The sequence below is a fragment of the Neoarius graeffei genome, chromosome 16, assembly GCF_027579695.1.
Source record: "Neoarius graeffei isolate fNeoGra1 chromosome 16, fNeoGra1.pri, whole genome shotgun sequence".
NCBI classification, from domain to species: Eukaryota; Metazoa; Chordata; class Actinopteri; order Siluriformes; family Ariidae; genus Neoarius; species Neoarius graeffei.
The window spans coordinates 13,266,353-13,284,245 of record NC_083584.1 but is presented as its reverse complement, the minus strand read 5'-3'; the positions used below and the strand labels follow the sequence as shown (position 1 = coordinate 13,284,245).

The window sequence follows — 17,893 nt, the reverse complement described above, 5'->3', positions numbered from 1 at the left end:
CAAAAAAAACCCAACAACACTAAAGTCAATTAATGCAGCCATGGATAGGTTTTTAAGAAGTCTGCCTGAATGGAAATGATTTTGTCGGACATTTTGTATAAAGTGTTTATTTATTGAATTTGCAAAAAATAAAAATGCTCTGTTTCTCAAAATCCAGTGAATGTGGATAGAATAAAACAGTTATTCCACTCAATCTCATCGTACATGGCTTATAGCCAACTCAGTGCTATGTGCCTTGTTGGCTATCAGCTCATGTACAACTCGATTTCATGGAATAACTCTTAAATATCCCTCATCAAAAAAATTCCAAACTAACAGTGTACTAAGAGGCAGCCATGTTTGTTGTTTACGTCAGAGCAACCTTCGACCTGTGCATGTGCAGTGTACCATGCTATCACTTTGGGTTTTTTTTTTATTTTTTAAATATATTAATTAATTTTACCATGCTATCACCTGTGTTGCTAGGCATGATCATGATGTGTAGATCTACACACGAAGAAATGCTTGTGGAGCCACAGCTGTGACTTGAGTCGGTTACGAAACCATTATTTTTGGTATTTGAAAAAGAGACCAAGCAGTACATAAAAAAACAATTACTGACTCACAAAATCAGAAAGTTGTTAAAACTATTGATTTGTGTGGTTATTTTAACGTGTTCAGTTGAAAATCCCCCTGGCTGAAATGTTAATGTTTTTGTTTCGATTGTATTAATGACTTCTATTTTTGTCTGTCTTTATTGTTAAAACAAATAGACTCGAGTCTGCCGTACAGGTTGAAACTGTGATGTCAGTTCATGGTATATCCAAGATATATTATGACTGACTCACACCATATCCATTTTTTCTTATTTTTGATGTCACGAGATGTGTTCCTTAATCAATGGTGGAACTATTTTATGTCATGTGAGCCATCCTTGGCCAATCCCTGCACAGGAATTTTTTGATGAGGTGATATAATGCAATTTATTATTATTCATGTTCTGGCCAGTAAATATCTGGCTCACTGCCACATTCGTTCCATGTGAGCATATTTTTTAAAAGCTGGGGAGCCAAAAAAGAAGCCAGTTAAGAGTTAAGCCCCAGCACAGCAGAGTAAATAATTTTCTTGAATGTGCATGTCTGTGCTATTGCATAATCAGGAACACAAGCATATTCATTCTTCTGCATGACATTTCAATTTAATATTATGAGCCTTAAAGTTTTATATTATAATAATAATAATAATAATAATAATAATAAAAGGAATAGCCAACAAACGGTGCAATGAAGGTTTTATTTAGAAAGTGAAGAAAACATACACGTTCAATGTGAATAAAGGTGAAAAATAATGCAATATATACAAATTAATCTGAAACTGATATGGCAATGTTCAAAACTTCAGGATGAAACAGTTGGTGTAGGAATGTGTATTAACCACCAGATGTTGTAGTTCAGCAAAGTGTCAAAAGTTTCGCAGCACCAAAATATTTTGGCTGTCAAAGCATCACTGTTTCAAAATCCTTGTTGGAAACATTCCTAGTAGTCAGGTTAAATGCAAAACAACTCCCTCCCTTTCTTCGCTTTTCTTTATTTTTTTGGCAGTCTGTTAAAAGATGGCTCTTATTTCTTGTTGAATCTATTTGTATAGTCAATTGAACAACAGCTCTTTTCACATTTTAGATCTTTTTTTTTGTTTGTTTGTTTACACAGCATTGTTTGGAGCTGTGTTACTTCTGTCAACAGTGAAGCCATGTGTATTCTTGCTATTTTAGCCCTCTGCTGTCTGAACAATGCAATTACAGCTAGGAAAAATGAAGAGATTACACAACCTAATAATAATTGTGATTCGTTTTTTATTTTATTGATTTGAATCATCATAAATTTTATCACGATGTATCATCGCATGATATATTGTTACATGCCTAATAGCTATATATAGCTTCTAGGGCAGTAGGCATGTGCCATACTTGATCGCCGTGCAATGGAGTAGTAAGACGTCTCCTTCCCTCCATTAGTCTGGGGTGATGCCTTGAGCAAGCACTAGCAACCCCTCGCTCCCCCTGGCCAGGGTTACAACCGAAGACTGGACTCGGCAAACTGTGTGGAGGAGACCCCCACCTGGTGGTTCAATAGGAAGGAAGGCAGACCCAGCAAAGCATTTGTGGAGGGCGATCAGGGCACAGTGCAACACATAGAACACTGTTGGCCATCCACTGCATCCTGACCTAGCTCCAGCCATCTTGATTCTCTCTTGTCCCTGGACCCAGTTAGGGTGGGACGAGAGAGTGAGACTGACAGCTGTGCAACTCTCCCTCACTCTAATCCAAGTCAGGCACAAGTCATAAATTCAAATTCAAGTCTTGTGGCGATGGACATGTGGCAAAGCAGCAGGTGCGGAAACACTGGAAGTTGTAGTGATGAACCTGCAGACAGGTGGCCCAGGGCATAGGGTCACTCCCTGCTAGAACAAATCAACAGCAGAGTTCAGCAGCCGCCTGGGTGTCTGAGCAGCCCTGTTTAGGATTCACTCTGCTCACCTTCATGGAGGAAGGGGCTAGAAAAGGTGCCTCAAATATAGCTTGCTTCATCTCACCCTGGCGAGTACATCGTGGCTGGCGGGGATCCCACTCAGCTGTCAAAATACAACAAAAAGATACTGATGGTACTCAAACTTGGCATGTGAAATGTTGGCACGTGGGCATACCTTCAAAGCTTGAATTGGCTTCATCAGTCATCTCCAGACCCACAATCACCACCCACCAAATTGAAGTCATGGTCATCTTCAACCCCGAAGGATGAACATCGAATCGATTGATACATAGCTTCTAATGCTAACTATTTTAATAACACACTAATCAGTGTGAGAATTGGTTGTTTGAATTATATGTTACGTGCTAGGATTTGTACTAACTTTGTTGCCAGATTAGCTAAGCAGGATAACTATACTAGCTACGGTACATACGCTCATCAGAGGTACCAACAAGCAATCTCTGCTACAGCTTTCCATTGTTTCTTTTTCTTCTTAATGTCTCTACACATTTAATGAGCGGTCAAATATGACTAGATATGTTTTTCTTCGATTTTCATTTTGCATCAAACAGCAAATGGGGACTAATTGGATTGGTTCAAGGATTCTAAGTTTGGATTTCTCACTTTACTGCATCATACCTGATTTGTACAGAATTGAGAAGTGCTCTTTTCACTTTTGTTGTTTTCTGCAATTGTTGCTGAAATCAGAGCTGAAATCAGACCACATCTGGATGACATGCAGGAAATCATTGATCGTTTTGCCACAGCTGCAACCCTCTTTGGATTGAAAATCAATACCACGGAAACAGAACTCCTGTACCAACCCTCTCCTGAGCCACAGGCAATGTCAAACAACATCATTTTGGTCAATGGAATGCCTCTTAGGAGTTCTGAGAGTTTCATCTACTTAGGCAGTGCAGTTACCAACACAAACTCATCCGACTTGGAGGTAGACTGCCAGATTCAAGCTGCCACCAAAGCCTTCGATGCATTACAAAAGCAACTATGGTCTTGCCATGACATCAAGAGAACCACCAAGTTGAAAGTATACAATGCCTCAGTCTTACCATCTCTGCTTTACGCCACCGAATGCATGACACTCTACCGTAAACATTTCAAAAAACTGACCAGGTTACAACTCCGACACCTGCATCAAATCCTCAAAATAAAATGGCAGGACAAGGTCACTGATGTAGAAGTCCTCAGGCAAGCCAGTACAGTAAGCAGGAAGCCCTTATCACAGCCTCCCAACTTTGTTGGGCTGGACACATCTGGCACATGCCTGGCATGTGAGCACCCAAAGCCATTTTTGATGGAGAACTGAGCTGAGGAAAGAGGAGTCAAGGAGGACAAAAACTGAGGTACAAAGACGTCTTGAAGAGGAACATGAAGAATGCCGGAGTTATCGATCAGATGTAGGAAAGGGATGCCTTGGATAGTGCAACACTGCGAAGCATACGTAAAAGCTCAGTGTCCGCAATTGAAGTCAAGTGTCTGAGGGAGTATACGAGGGCTCACGAAACCAGGCCATTTGTGCCACCGCTGCGGACAACTCTGTCGCTTTGGTGCGGGCCTCACGGCCCATCTGCATTTCTGCGCATCCTAATGAAGCACTCATCATTGCTAGCGATGGACAGCTGATGACAACGATGTCACAGGTTAACATCGCTTCATGCAGTTACAATGAATTTTCAACAGTTTCAAACATAAGGGATAACGGTTTGCTGTTGGCTTCTAAAACCAAAAAGAGCAACAACTTCTTTTCTCATTCGCCATTTCCCAGCAACATTCAACATCATATTAATGAGAAATCCAGTGTTGATGTAAGGGGAAAAACCAGCATTGGACTCCCATATCCAGAATGCAGTACAATTACATGAGTTATTCAGCTTAGTTTACATGGTGTTGATTGAGGATGATGGTATCAGCATGAAAGTTGAAGCTTTAGAACCTGTTCTGTTGAAGTAAAGTGTACTAATAGGAGGTGGCTGAACTCGACAAGACTAAAGCACTGTTGCAGCATTCTCTTTCAGTAGAGATGGAGGGTTAAATCACACAGTCACCAGTATCATCAAGTAGTTGAATAGCTTTCTGGGTAATATCGGAAATTGTTACAGTTATAACAGACCAAAATGCCCATTAAAAAAGAATAAAACATAGCTCATTATCAAATACATCTTGGATATTATTGACAGAGATATTTGTCTTTTAAGATCACCATGGAAGAAGTGCTCAAATTAAGTTGTCCATGCAAATGGATGTCCAGTGCTCAGACGTCAGCCTTAATATTAGAGCAAATGTTTGGGTTGCAGTCCTTTTTACGTTGCTCGCAAACCTCATGCATGTTGCTGCGACATGGTTTGGAAATGGTTTGGTACAGGAACACGATTGGAACAAATTGATGAATTAGTGTTGCGTTAGCGATTTTAACAGCCATCTTTTGGTCTTGTAGATGTAGTGTGAGCAGGTTGATGTCCATACAAATGGATTTCCTGTTGCTCTGAACTCCTGCACAAGCTGCTCTGGGTTACAATGACCCTGCTGGGCCAAAGCAGACCACACACTCGCCGCAACACGGCCCGTCTCAGGAGGATGTACACCCACGGGTCCAGGATCTGATTCCAGGATGCCATCCTCAAACCCAGCAGCAGCAGCTGCTCAGACTGCAGGTCTGGATTGGTATTGCCTCTGTAGAACTGCCTCACTGACATGGAGATGTAAATCTGAGCAAAGGAACATGGGAAAATCACAATAACAAGAACATCGATTACACGAGTTGCTGTTGTTTGCCTTTAAAGTGCCATCACCCAAGATTACCTCTTGGCAAAAGGTCTATCTTCTCTTCTAAGTGTTAAAGCCTCATTGCATTTTTCACATGTTTAATGCTTTATTTCCAGTAAATGCATCAACAGAGCTTTTTGTCAATTTAAACTTTGTCTTTTATTAGATATATTAAAGAGGCAATTAATAATTTTTAATTTGTAATCAGGCATTGTGTTTGCATGTTTGAAACACTTAGAACACATATATAATGTAACTAGAGGCACTAAAGGGCAGTTTGTCATTTTTAAGTGTTAACGTTTTTATTAGATGCATTAAAGCTTGTCATTTTAAAAGTGTTTCTGTAGTGTTTTTTTTTAATTGGCTGCATTACTGAGGCAGTTTGCCATTCCCAAACCTGTTTCTACAGTATAAGTTAGCATTTAAGTCTTAATTTTTTTAAATTTGTTGATATTTTTATTAGATACATTAAAGGGGCAGTGTGCATTTTTTTTAAGAATTCGCTTCTATTTTTTATTATATGCATTAATGTGGCGGTTTGTAATTTTTAAAACTGATTCTCTCTTTCTTGCTCTCGTTGGGTAGTATCTCACTGGGCTGCGACATCCTGCGACTAGTTGGAGACACAACAATTGCAATAAAATATGCGAATTAGCGACAATTTTCACTTGGAATCACACTGAATTGATATTCACATATTTTACCGCAATTGTTGTGTCTCCAACTAGTCGCAGGCTGTCGCAGCCTGGCTTTCCCTCAGCAGGCAGGGAAGTAGAGGAAGCCTCACGGAAACTGACTTGAGAAGGGTTCGCGACGGCTTTGCGACACCAGTGACGCATTTGCGGCTATTTTGAGAGAAATTTTGTCCCACAAATTTTTTGAACATGCTCAAAATTTCAGCGACGAAGGAGCAACACTTTACGACTCAAGCGAGGAAATTGAGAAGCCCCACAAATGTTTCAACACTTTTGAAACTCTCTCACGAATGACATTCGCAATTTGTCGTAAGCTGTCGCAGCCCAGTGAGATACTGGCTTTTCTCTCTAGCTTTCCTATAGCTTTATTAATAGATGCATTAAAGGGGCAGTTTGTAATTTTTAAGTGTTTAAATTTTTATTAGATGCTTGTCATTTTAAAAGTGTTTCTGTAGTTTTTTTTTTTAATTAGATGTATCACTGAGGCAATTTGCCATTCCCAACCCTGTTTCTATAGTTTAAATTAGCACTAAAGGCTTAATTGTTTATTTTTATTTTTAAGTTTGTCAATATTTTTATTAGATACATTAAAAGAGCAGTGTGTAATTTTTAAAACTGATTCTCTCTCTCTCTCTCTCTCTCTCTCTCCCCCCTCTCTCTAGCTTTTCTATAGTTTTATTATTAGATACATTAAAGTGGCAGTTTGTAATTTTTACATTTAAGTGTTTATTAGATGTGTTAAAGATTTTTTAAATGACAGTGTTTCTATAGTTTTTTTTTAATTGGGTGCATTACTGAGGCAGTTTGTCATTCCCAAACCTGTTTCTTTAGTTTAAATGAGTATTAAAGGTGTAATTTTTTTAAAGTTTGTTGATATTTGACTAGATAGTTTAAAGGGGCAGTCTGTGATATTTTTATTTGCTTCTATTATTTATTATATGCATTAAAGGGGCAGTTTATAATTTTTAAAACTGATTTTCTCTCTCTCTCTTGCTCTCTCTCTCTCTCTCTCTCTCTCTCTCTCTCTCTCTCCCTCCCCCTGCTCTGTCTCTAGATTTTCTATTGTTTTATTATTGGATCCATTAAAGGGACCGTTTGTCATTTTAAAAATTGTTTCTATAATTTTTTATTAAATGCATTAAAGAGGCAGTCTGTAAATTTTTAAGTGATAGTTCATAGTTATTAGGTATTATATGCAACAAAAGTGAACATATTTTGCAATGTGTTCTTTGTTTTACAAGTGAAGAACCTCTTGTTACAAAGTGAATTGAGTAATAGTCACATGACTGTACATCTATCTATCTATCTATCTATCTATCTATCTATCTATCTATCTATCTATCTATCTATCTATCTATCTATCTATCTATCTATCTATCTATCTATCTATCTATCACATATTGGCCTCAATTTGCGAAAAGCAATTATCCCCATGCCCTGTCCACACACACACATGGATAATTTTGAAAATATGGTTTTTACCCCAAATTTTAAAAATATCTCCATCCACAAGAAGACACAAAAATGACTTGAAAATTCTCATATGAGCACGCCAGTCAATGGGCATCCATGCTACCTGTATACGTGTGGACGGTGCCTCAGAGGCAGCAGAGGGCTCTTTAAATTCCAAACTGCTTCTTTATTATTTAATTGATCCACTCACAAGGAAGGGACTCCAGCAGACAGAGGACACCAGGGTTATGACTACTAGCTGCACCATCATCTCCACATCTAGTGAATGCGCAGATGAACTAGATGATCCGCATCTCCTGGAGGTGGTCGGTTTTGCTCCTTGGTTGTTAATCCTGGCCTGCAGCAACGTCAGCCCACTCACAACATTACACAGTACAGAGACTGTTAGAGCTGCTAGGCCCAGGCTCGAGAAGGCCAATGCCAGGCCGGCGTCAGCACTCGAGAGAGCGCCATGTACCGGAAGGAAACACCAGGTACCGGGGAACTGAGGTTCATAGGTACCTACATTGAGCAAGGGGAGCGCCGCAAAGCTAAAGGCCATGGTGATGAGCAGGAGGATACTGAGGCGAACATGGGCTGTGGTGGCCAAAGCAGAGTGCTGGAGCGGCTGTGTGATGCCCATGCACCGTTCCACGGCCATAGCACTACCCAAGAGGAGAGGAGTCAAGCCAAAGAAGACCATGCAGGCACCAAAAATTTTGCAGAAAACCTGAGGGGGTTCGCCTGCCTCCCTGCTTGATGCTCGTTGCCTCCTGACTCTTCCGAGATGCAGGTGCAAGGCAAAAGCGCCAGCGACTAAATGACCGGCCAGGTCGCTCAGAAGCAGAGCGAATGCTAGCAGCAGAAAAGGTGTCTTTCCTCGATGGTGGAAGCGTGTGTAGGATGCGGAGATGATGGCCAGGCCAATTAGGTTGGAGAGGACCCCGAAGGTCATGGTGAAGTAGGACATCCCAAAGTTTGGTGGGTTGAGAGGAGACGGTGATGTGGAGTTTGGATCATGCTGGCAGAAGAACGACAGGTTAAAGTCTTGACACATGGCAGGAATGGAGGACGTAAAGACAAAGTCCATGATGAGACAATCAGCAGAGCATTGGAAGCCAGCTTGTCAGATGTACACCATCTGGAAAAAGAAGAGAAAATTAAAAGTTGTATGTAGTTTTTTTTAACACAGACAGTGACATGAGTCATTGCATGCATCATTTCGTTACCTCTTAATGGTAGACTGCCTTTCGGATTTTTCAATTTTAGGTCATAAAAATAATTTTTCCTGAAACCCAGTTATTTTTGCTTAGTGGACCGAAAGCTACTGAATTCGAATCACAGACTTGCAATTTTATTAGTATTTTTTTAATAGAACAATTAACGAATTTAGGGCCACATGGCCCTAAATTCTCCACTATTTTTTCCTGCTTCACCATGACCCAATTCAAGATACTACGTCATGCATCATGTGGTGGGCTTTCCCCATTCATGCAAGGCATTGTGGGATACAAATTTGAAACAGGAGAGAAAAATGGAGTATCCTGAAATATCCTGGAGATATTCAAGATTGTGCCATGGACGGCTGCCTCGGAGTTTTGGTGCACTCTGTGTTGTCTTGTTTTGGTTGTAAATAGTGCTTCATGTAACTCTTCCCAAATTTCTTTCATGAGAGAAGAAGAACTGAACATCAGGGAAACAACTTCAGTGGACTTATTTCCTACATTCATTCCACCATCCATAGATTTATTGTCCATTCTGGTCAAAGGTGCCCTCACCTGCGCTGCTGCTGCTAGAGTGATACACCGGAGGAGAGGTAAACAAGCTGGAGGGCTTGTGCGCCTTTGCCAGCACGGACACCGTACACCGCTGCCTGGAATATATCTCTCCAACATGCGCTCATTGAACAATTAAATGGATGAACTCCAGCTACTTTTGGGAAAAAAACAGAGACTATTCTTTGTCGGCCGTTCTGTGCTTTATGGACACGTGGCTGTATGAATCGATACCGGACTCAGCGCTGCAGCTGGCAGGCTTCCAACTCTTCAGAGCGGATCGTAACATGGAACTCTCTGGCAAAACTAAAGGTGGAGGAATCTATTTTTACACAAATAGTGGCTGGTGTAACGACATGACTGTGATCCATCAACGCTGCTCTCCCAATCTGGAATCTTTTTTCATTAACTGCTAACCCTTTTACTCCCCCTACAAGTTCGCTTCATTCATTCTGGTCGGTGTTTACATTCTACCGCAAGCTAACGTGCAGGAGGCACAGCGCTTACTCTCCGACCAGATAGTGCGTGTGGAGTGGGCCAACCCAGACTCTTTAGTTATTGTCCTTGGCAACTTTAACAAAGGTAATCTCTCCCATGAACTCCCCAAATACAAACAGTTTATTGAATGTCTGACCAGAGAAGAGAATGTTTTGGATCACTGTTACACAACAGTTAACAATGCTTATCACGCTGTCCCTCCTACTGCACTGGGCCACTCTGACTATGTCATGGTCCACCTAATCCCTTTTTACAGACAGAAGCTAAAGTTTAGCAAGCCTGTTGTGAGGACATCAAGGAAGTGGAGCAAGGAGGCTGTGGAGGACCTTCAGGCATTTCTGGACTCAATAGACTGGGATGTTTTCAGGACAGCCACAAACAGTTTAGATGAGTACACAGAGGTGGTGACTTCATACATCAGCTTCTGTGAGGACAACTGTATATCTGTCTGAAGAGGGCTAAAGGCCAATTTATGCTGACAACCCAGTCCTCGCAGATGGCGTCGCAGATGGTGTCTGCGAAGCCCCCCCTTCGCAGACACTCTGTGCGCACCTCCCAAAAATTGTGACCACCACAGACAGCGTCGCAGACAGCGTCGCAGACAAGAGGGCTCTGATTGGTCCACTCTACATCCGCTGTACATGCACTTCCGCTTCCCTACTTTCCTGGTTTGTTTTGTTTTCACGACCTCCATTTTTAAAAACACGAGCGAAGATGGAGCAGCACGGTTGATCGAGGAAGTGAGGAAGTACGTACATCTATACGACTCCAGTTCTAGTCATTATAAGTAACCGGAGGATAAACACTCCACTAACCACACCCACCAACTACTCCTAGCGATTTCGCGACTTCGCACCCCCTTGCGTTGTGGTGGTGAATAACATCGTGCATGCCTATTACTCCCTGCTCAACGATAAATTACAACTGTCTGCGAAAAGCTATCTGTGAAAGCCTTGTCGCAAGAGCATGCAGAGGCCTTAAGGCAAATCATGAACTACAAACCCAAACCCCCTCACTCTCAACAACCTTCACCTTGCAAACGACCTTAACACCTTCTACTGCCGTTTTGAAAAACAATGGGACAGTCCTGATACCTCCCCCCACAATCACCACCCCCAACCCAACACCCCCACCTCCCCCCTCTCTTCAGGAGCCCGCTCCTCCTCATCTCTGTCCACATCAAAGGCCCCTTCCACCTCCTCCCCCACTGCACCTCTCACCATTCAGGAGAGGGATGTCAGTAGACTGGTCAAGAGACAGAATCCCCATAAATCAGCTGGACCTGACTGTTTCTCCATCCACCCTGAGAAACTGCACCGACCAGTTGTCTCCAGTGTTCACAGACATTTTCAACACCTCACTGGAGACATGCCACATGCCAGCCTGTTTCAAGTACTCCACCATCATGCCCATCCCCAAAAAAGCAAGAACCACAGGACTAAATGACTACAGACCCATTGCCCTCACCTCCATGGTGATGAAGTCCTTTGAGTGCCTTGTTCTCTCCCACCTCAAAGCCATCACAGACCCCCTTCTGGACCTTCTGCAATTCACCTACAGAGCCAACAGGTCTGTGGACGACGCCGTCAACACAGTCCTCCAGTTTATCCTCCAGCACCTGGATTCCCCAGGAACCTAAGCCAGGATCCTGTGTGTGGACTTCAGCTCTGCGTTCAATACCATCCTTCCAGCTCTACTACAGGACAAACTGTTCCAGCTAAATGTGCCTGACCCCACCTGCAGGTGGATCACTGACTTCCTGACTGACAGGAAGCAGCAAGTGAGGTTGAGGAAGCATGTATCCAACACTCAGACAATCAGCACCATATCCCCCCAAGGCTGTGCTCTTTCTCCTCTGCTCTTCTCCCTGTATACAAACAGCTGCACCTCCACCCACCAGTCTGTCAAGCTCCTGAAGTTTGCAGATGACACCACCCTAATTGGACTCCTCTCTGGTGAGGATGAGTCTGCCTACAGGTGGGAAATCGACCATTTGGTGACCTGGTGCAGTCAAAACAACCTGGAGCCAAATGCTGCAAAAACAGTGGAAATGATTGTGGACTTCAGGAAGAACCCAGCCCCTCCTCTCCCCATCACCCCGCATGACTCACCAGTGGACACTGTGGAGTCCTTCCACTTCCTGGGCACCACAATCACCCAGAACCTGAAGTGGGAACTGAACATCAGCTCCCTCATCTCAAAAGCACAGCAGAGGATGTACTTCCTGCAGCAGTTAAAGAAGTTCAACCTGCCAAAGACAATGATGGTGCACTTCTACACAGCCGTCATTGAGTTCATCCTCACCTCCTCCATCACCATCTGATACGCTGCTGCCACTGCCAGGGACAAGGGTAGACTACAGGGTATCATTCGCTTGGCAGAGAAGGTGATCGGCTGCAGCCTGCCTTCACTTCAGGACCTGTTCACCTCCAGTACACTGAGGTGGGTAGGAAGGATTGTGGCTGATCCCTCCCACCCCGGACATAAACTCTTTGAGACACTCCCCTCCAGCAGGAGGCTGCGGTCCATCAAGACCAAAACTTCACGCCACAAAAACAGTTTCTTCCCTACCGCTGCTGGCCTCATAAACATGACCAGTGACCTCTGCCCCCCTGCCAGTATCATACCTCAGACTCCTGACCCACTCTCCCCCCCACCTCAATAAACAAGACCAGTGACCCCATTTACTCTGCCCCCAGTTGTTTACCTGATTTGCACATTTCTTTATTTTATCTTATTGTTTACCTAATTTGCACATTTGTTTACCTGCACAGTTGTTTATTTATTTTAGCTTAGTTTTTATCTTATTTAGTTCTTATTTCTTAACATCTTACAATAGACTGTCTTTATTTAGCATTTATTTATTGAGCACCTTAAAGTGCATATTCTGGACCAATTTTGTTTTTTTTATATGAAAGTATGTCCCTTTACACACTCATCCAGAAGGGTAATTTTGCACAAGGCCGTCTGTCTACAGCAGAAAAAAATAAAATAACAAAACGCGTCTGGAAAAATCCCAAGGGAGTCTGGAGCCAGATTCGTGACGTTACCTGCGGAAGCGCCAGCAGGCTGCGTGAGCTCGCACAGTTTCAGTGCACAGCCTGTGTAGACCAAGTGCTCCCACTTCTCTCTCACTGTCAGGTCTTTTGGGAAACAATGAGTACTAATCCCATCAAGATTGGTGTTGCTACACCCTCCTACGATACATCTGTTAACCATTTTAATAATTACGCGATAACATTGAAGAAATTTGTAGAAAACCTCCAGGTCGTTTTCTCATAAACAAACCAGTGTTGACGTAGGATTCAGAAGGAGGCGTCCTGCACGTGACGTCATGAAAATCAATGTTTCCCGGGAAATCCAAATGCCAAGTTTTTTCAGAGGCAGACCAATTTGCCTCAGATGGCTTGATTTCAACTGAATTTTTCTGGTATTACACAAGGTAAAAAAATTGCACAAAATGCAAAATGTGACAGATATTTGACAAAAATTTAATATAAAATAGGAGAATTACATTGATCTTGCTCCTGAATTTACCTGTGATATGCACTTTAACTCCAAGCCAAAGTCCTTGTAGTTGCAACAATTACTTGGTAATAAAGTTTTTTCTGATTCTGATTCTGGAGGATGTGAGTGTAGAAATGAAACGTAAAAGCCCGACTAAGGTAACGGAAAGTGAGAAGAAAAGACATTATGTTGCGAAGGAAAGGAAAGGCAGGACCAAACTAATAAATATCGGCGGTCAGCGAGCACTTCGGTGTGATCAACTGTTCATTTAGTGACAGAATGATGTAACTGTCAGTGCATGGTCAAGGTAAACCTGTAGATGGCAGTAATGCAACACAGGATACCAGCTGTCGTAAAACCCCAAAAGAAGAAGAAAAAGAAGGTAAACCAATGCATGCGCACACGGACTTCCTCTGTCTACTTGACTGCGTGAAGCGAGAGATTTCATGTACAGTATTTGCTTTAATCCCCTCAAATTAAATAACTTCCTGGCCACAGAATGGCCTGATATTTTGTGAGATATTACAGCAATAAACATATATCACGATGACCACATTTCAGAGGGAACTAAATTTCACTGATTTTATGAAATTGAAAGGCCGTCTAGCTTTAACCTTTTAACATGACAACCACAGATGTTCACCTCATTTCTTCATGTCATTATGCTCATTTCCCTCATCGACGAATGGAAATGACGTGCAGAGTCACTTCCCTTCGTCAATTAGTTGTATGCTGCAATTAAACATTTTCCAGATAGGTAGAGACATCTTTGTCTTTTCTCATCTCATTATCTCTAGCCGCTTTATCCTGTTCTACAGGGTCTCAGGCAAGCTGGAGCCTATCCCAGCTGACTACGGGCAAAAGGCGGGGTACACCCTGGACAAGTCGCCAGGTCATCACAGGGCTGACACATAGACACAGACAACCATTCACACTCACGGTCAATTTAGAGTCACCAATTAACCTAACCTGCATGTCTTTGGACTGTGGGGGAAACCGGAGCACCCCCACGCGGATCAGTTAAATAAGAGCTGAGCCAGGAGAGGGCCGTTCCCTTAACTCCCACAACATTTTCTAGTCTATCCAGAAGAATGGAATGATCAATGGTATCAAATGCTGCACTAAGGTCAAGCAACACAAGCAGCAAGACACAGCCCTGATCAGTCGCCAACAGTAGGTCGTTTACTACTTTAACCAGAGCTGTTTCTGTGCTGTGATTAGGTCTAAATCCTCATCTCATCTCATCTCATCTCATCTCATCTCATCTCATCTCATCTCATCTCATTATCTTTAACCGCTTTATCCTTCTACAGGGTCGCAGGCAAGCTGGAGCCCATCCCAGCTGACTACGAGCGAAAGGCGGGGTACACCCTGGACAAGTCACCAGGTCATCACAGGGCTGACACATAGACACAGACAACCATTCACACTCACATTCACACCTACGGTCAATTTAGAGTCACCAGTTAACCTAACCTGCATGTCTTTGGACTGTGGGGGAAACCGGAGCACCCCCACGTGGACACGGGGAGAACATGCAAACTCCACACAGAAAGGCCCTCACTGGCCACAGGGCTTGAACCCGGACCTTCTTGCTGTGAGGCGACAGCGCTAACCACTACACCACCATGCCGCCCCGCTTTGTCTTTTAAAAAAAAAAAACTTTCTCTGTTCTAAGTGTCAAGCTGCTCCAGGTAATGTCACAATGTTCTTGTCTTTCTTCCTTGATGAGCATTTCCATTTGATTTTGCCCTAATAAAGATTAATGGATTGCAATCCCATGGTCTATTATGATCAAATAGAAGCCTACATGTGTCTTTTCTTAGAAAATCTGTTGAAATGAAAGTCACAGTAGGGTGAAGTGAAAAAAAAAAGTCAGAGACAAAGACAAGGATATTATATATTATTGAAATATTATGGCTATCACTGGTTTTTATATTTAGTGCCGTTTATGTTCATCTGTCTTCTGTGAATTCTAAATGTCCACTGAGTGAAATAAATTTGGACAGCTCATTTGTTTTCTCCTGTTCCCGCAGCCTCGCCGTCTTCCTTTCACTCTGCAGTGTAATCTTTCTCCATCATTATACTTCTCTCATGTCCAGCCTGTTCATACATATTGTATTCACTCTCATAGAGACTGAATGTATTTTTATTTTTGCATATATTTATGAAACTTTTTTGGTATTTTTTTTGCATCATTTAATTAGCCCCTGAGGAAAGAACACATTTTGTAACTCAAAGGACACACTTATGCCACTCAACAGCAATTTGGGAGCACAATTATCTGCCAATACGACCATTTTAAGTAAAAAATGTCTGAAAATAGGCATAATGATCCTGTCTTTGTTATCTAATAAGCTCATAATGATAAAATATTACAACACCTAATCAGAAAAAGCTGGGATGGTATGATGAAATATGTGGAAATGATTGGTCAATAATTTTTGACCTGTTTTTCACTCAAAACAATACAACAGCACATTATTTGATCTTTTACCTCATGCCTGTGTTACCTTCTGGCTCTCCCCTTTTAGTTATGCTGTCTTAGTTAGTTGCCGGAGTCCCTGCTTGTACTCGGTGCAATATGTACACTGTTCCTACTTATTCAGGTGACATTGGGCATACCTAATAACCTGTGTCCCCCCCCCCCCCCCCCCAAATCTGTCCCTCTGCGTTACATGTCAGTCCTGGGATCGAGATGGTGACCTCTTCTGCTCCTAGGACCTGCCTGATCCATCCTGGTGCCCTGTGTCTGGTTGGAGCCTCATCGCATCGCTCCTGTGGAAGGCGGCCCCATGTGGACAGTTGGGGGTAGTGCCTGGAGGATGCTCTGGACTCTTGCAGTGGTGCTTTTGTGGCTGGGGACTGCAGTTGAGTTGCTGACTTGGGGACTGCAGTTGACTTCCTGACTTTGGGACTGCAGTTGTCATGAACGATTTTGCGCTTGGGTTTCCGTCGGTGGGGGGTTTATAGCATCAATGAAGCTGACTTTATGTTAGGACTGTTAATGTTATAGTCATGTTGTCTGTTGTTGCCTGGATGGGGATGGGTTCCCTTTTGAGTCTGGTTCCTCTCGAGGTTTCTTCCTCGTGTTGTCTGAGGGAGTTTTTCCTTGCCACCGTCGCCACAGGTGTGCTCATTGGGGATAAATTAGGGATAAAATTAGCTCATATTTTTAAGTCGTTCAAATTCTGTAAAGCTGCTTTGCGACAATGTTTATTGTTAAACATTTTTTTCCCTGCAAGATGGCGCCAGTGTGTTTGTCGGCCTGCCGTCTGTTCCGTGAGCTCTTACCTGTCCGATCGTTGTTTTGTCTGTACCTGTTCCTCTCCCTGCTGCACTGGAAATACTCCACTGCTTTTCGGATTTACGATCGCCAGACACTGCTACATATTAAGGACTCCCTAGAACTTTTCACCAGGGCTTTGAACCAGAATTTTTTTCCTATTGGTTCGTTCCGAACAGAAACGGAATTTTAACGTTTCCGGTTTTGGGTTCCACCATTAAATAGACGTTCCCGAACCGGTTAGAACAAAAAAATTTCGTTCCCGGAACGGTTAATTACGTTCCCTGTCAGCTGTTTAACAAAATTATGTCTCTGTCTCATCCAGCTTAAACCAAATGTAGGCTAATTCTATTACAACCTTCATTAAATAAGACAAGAAATAATTCAAAACAATTATTATTTCAAATGTTGGTGATTTGGATTCTCAGTATGTCGTCCCATCTACACAAACAGAAAAAGTGCCAAAAATGAAAGATAATTCGTTTAGTGTGTTACCAAAGGCTAGTCAGGCCCTATAGAGGGCTACCGCATGACGTCACCGCGCCGCGAGATTTTGTTAGGCGCCATATTGGAAGACCAAGTACACATCTATGCAAGTACATACATACATAAAACAAACTACACCTGAAATGTAGCCAGGGCCGGTTCTGCCCTAATCTGGACCCGGGTGCAACATCGCGCAACCCCCCCCCCCCCCCCCCAAAAAAAAAAACAGTCTAAATCAGGACAACCATCACATAACTATAACTATAAACATTTTATATCAACTATTTTAACTAAATGGGCTATAATAAATAGGGCTGCAGGCAGCCACGGCGGGCTGCCTCAGAAAAGTAACCATTCAATGACACAACTGAAAGCCTGCAGCCACGGCGGGCTGCCTTAAAAAGTAACCATTTGTCCTACCTTAAAACTCGTTTTGCATTTTCTGCCTCCTTTTTTGTATTTTCGACCCTCCGTTTATTTTCTTTCCTTTTCTGAAAACCCGATTTGTGTCCAGACATTTTGTTCTGCTACCAACGAACTAACTTGTCAGGTCTCGTCTCTCGAGCCCGCGATGATTCCCATGGGAAGGGCAACAACTGATACATTTTTACAAACAGCCAATAGGGAGGTTGCATCGTTCAGGCTCTCCTTTGCTCAGACACTCAGTAATGCACTTACTCAACTATTATCAGGTGGAGACATGATAGTAGTCCACCTTCCCGCTCTCTCCATTCAGTCAGCGAACGTCACACAGGAAGTGAACCCCAGCGGGTCATAGAAACTTGTGCAGGAGAAGAATGGCTTTTTTATTTGTAGGCTACGGAAACTTTGAGGAACGAAATAAAAACCGGTATTAACCGGTTACCATTATTTTTAATAAGCGTTTCTGTTCTGGAACATAAAAAA

General features: G+C 42.7%; 1 protein-coding gene across 2 annotated transcripts in view; it reads right to left on the bottom strand.

The window, feature by feature from the left end:
* Nucleotides 1-1,322: 1,322 nt before the first annotated feature.
* The window catches only part of ptger1c (prostaglandin E receptor 1c (subtype EP1)), a 39,085-nt gene continuing 22,514 nt past the window's right edge, over nucleotides 1,323-17,893 (bottom strand). The window contains exons 2-4 of one of the 2 annotated variants that reach the window (XR_009656780.1): nucleotides 7,647-8,576; nucleotides 2,516-5,230; nucleotides 1,323-2,436 (exon numbers count right to left, since the gene is read on the bottom strand). Coding sequence is in view for 1 of the 2 variants with exons in the window: in XM_060942527.1 (XP_060798510.1) it covers nucleotides 4,934-5,230; nucleotides 7,647-8,525 (1,176 nt within the window). In the remaining variant the exon portion in view is untranslated. Of the gene's footprint in view, nucleotides 5,231-7,646; nucleotides 8,577-17,893 lie in introns of both variants that reach the window. The other variant, XM_060942527.1, reaches the window with a different exon arrangement.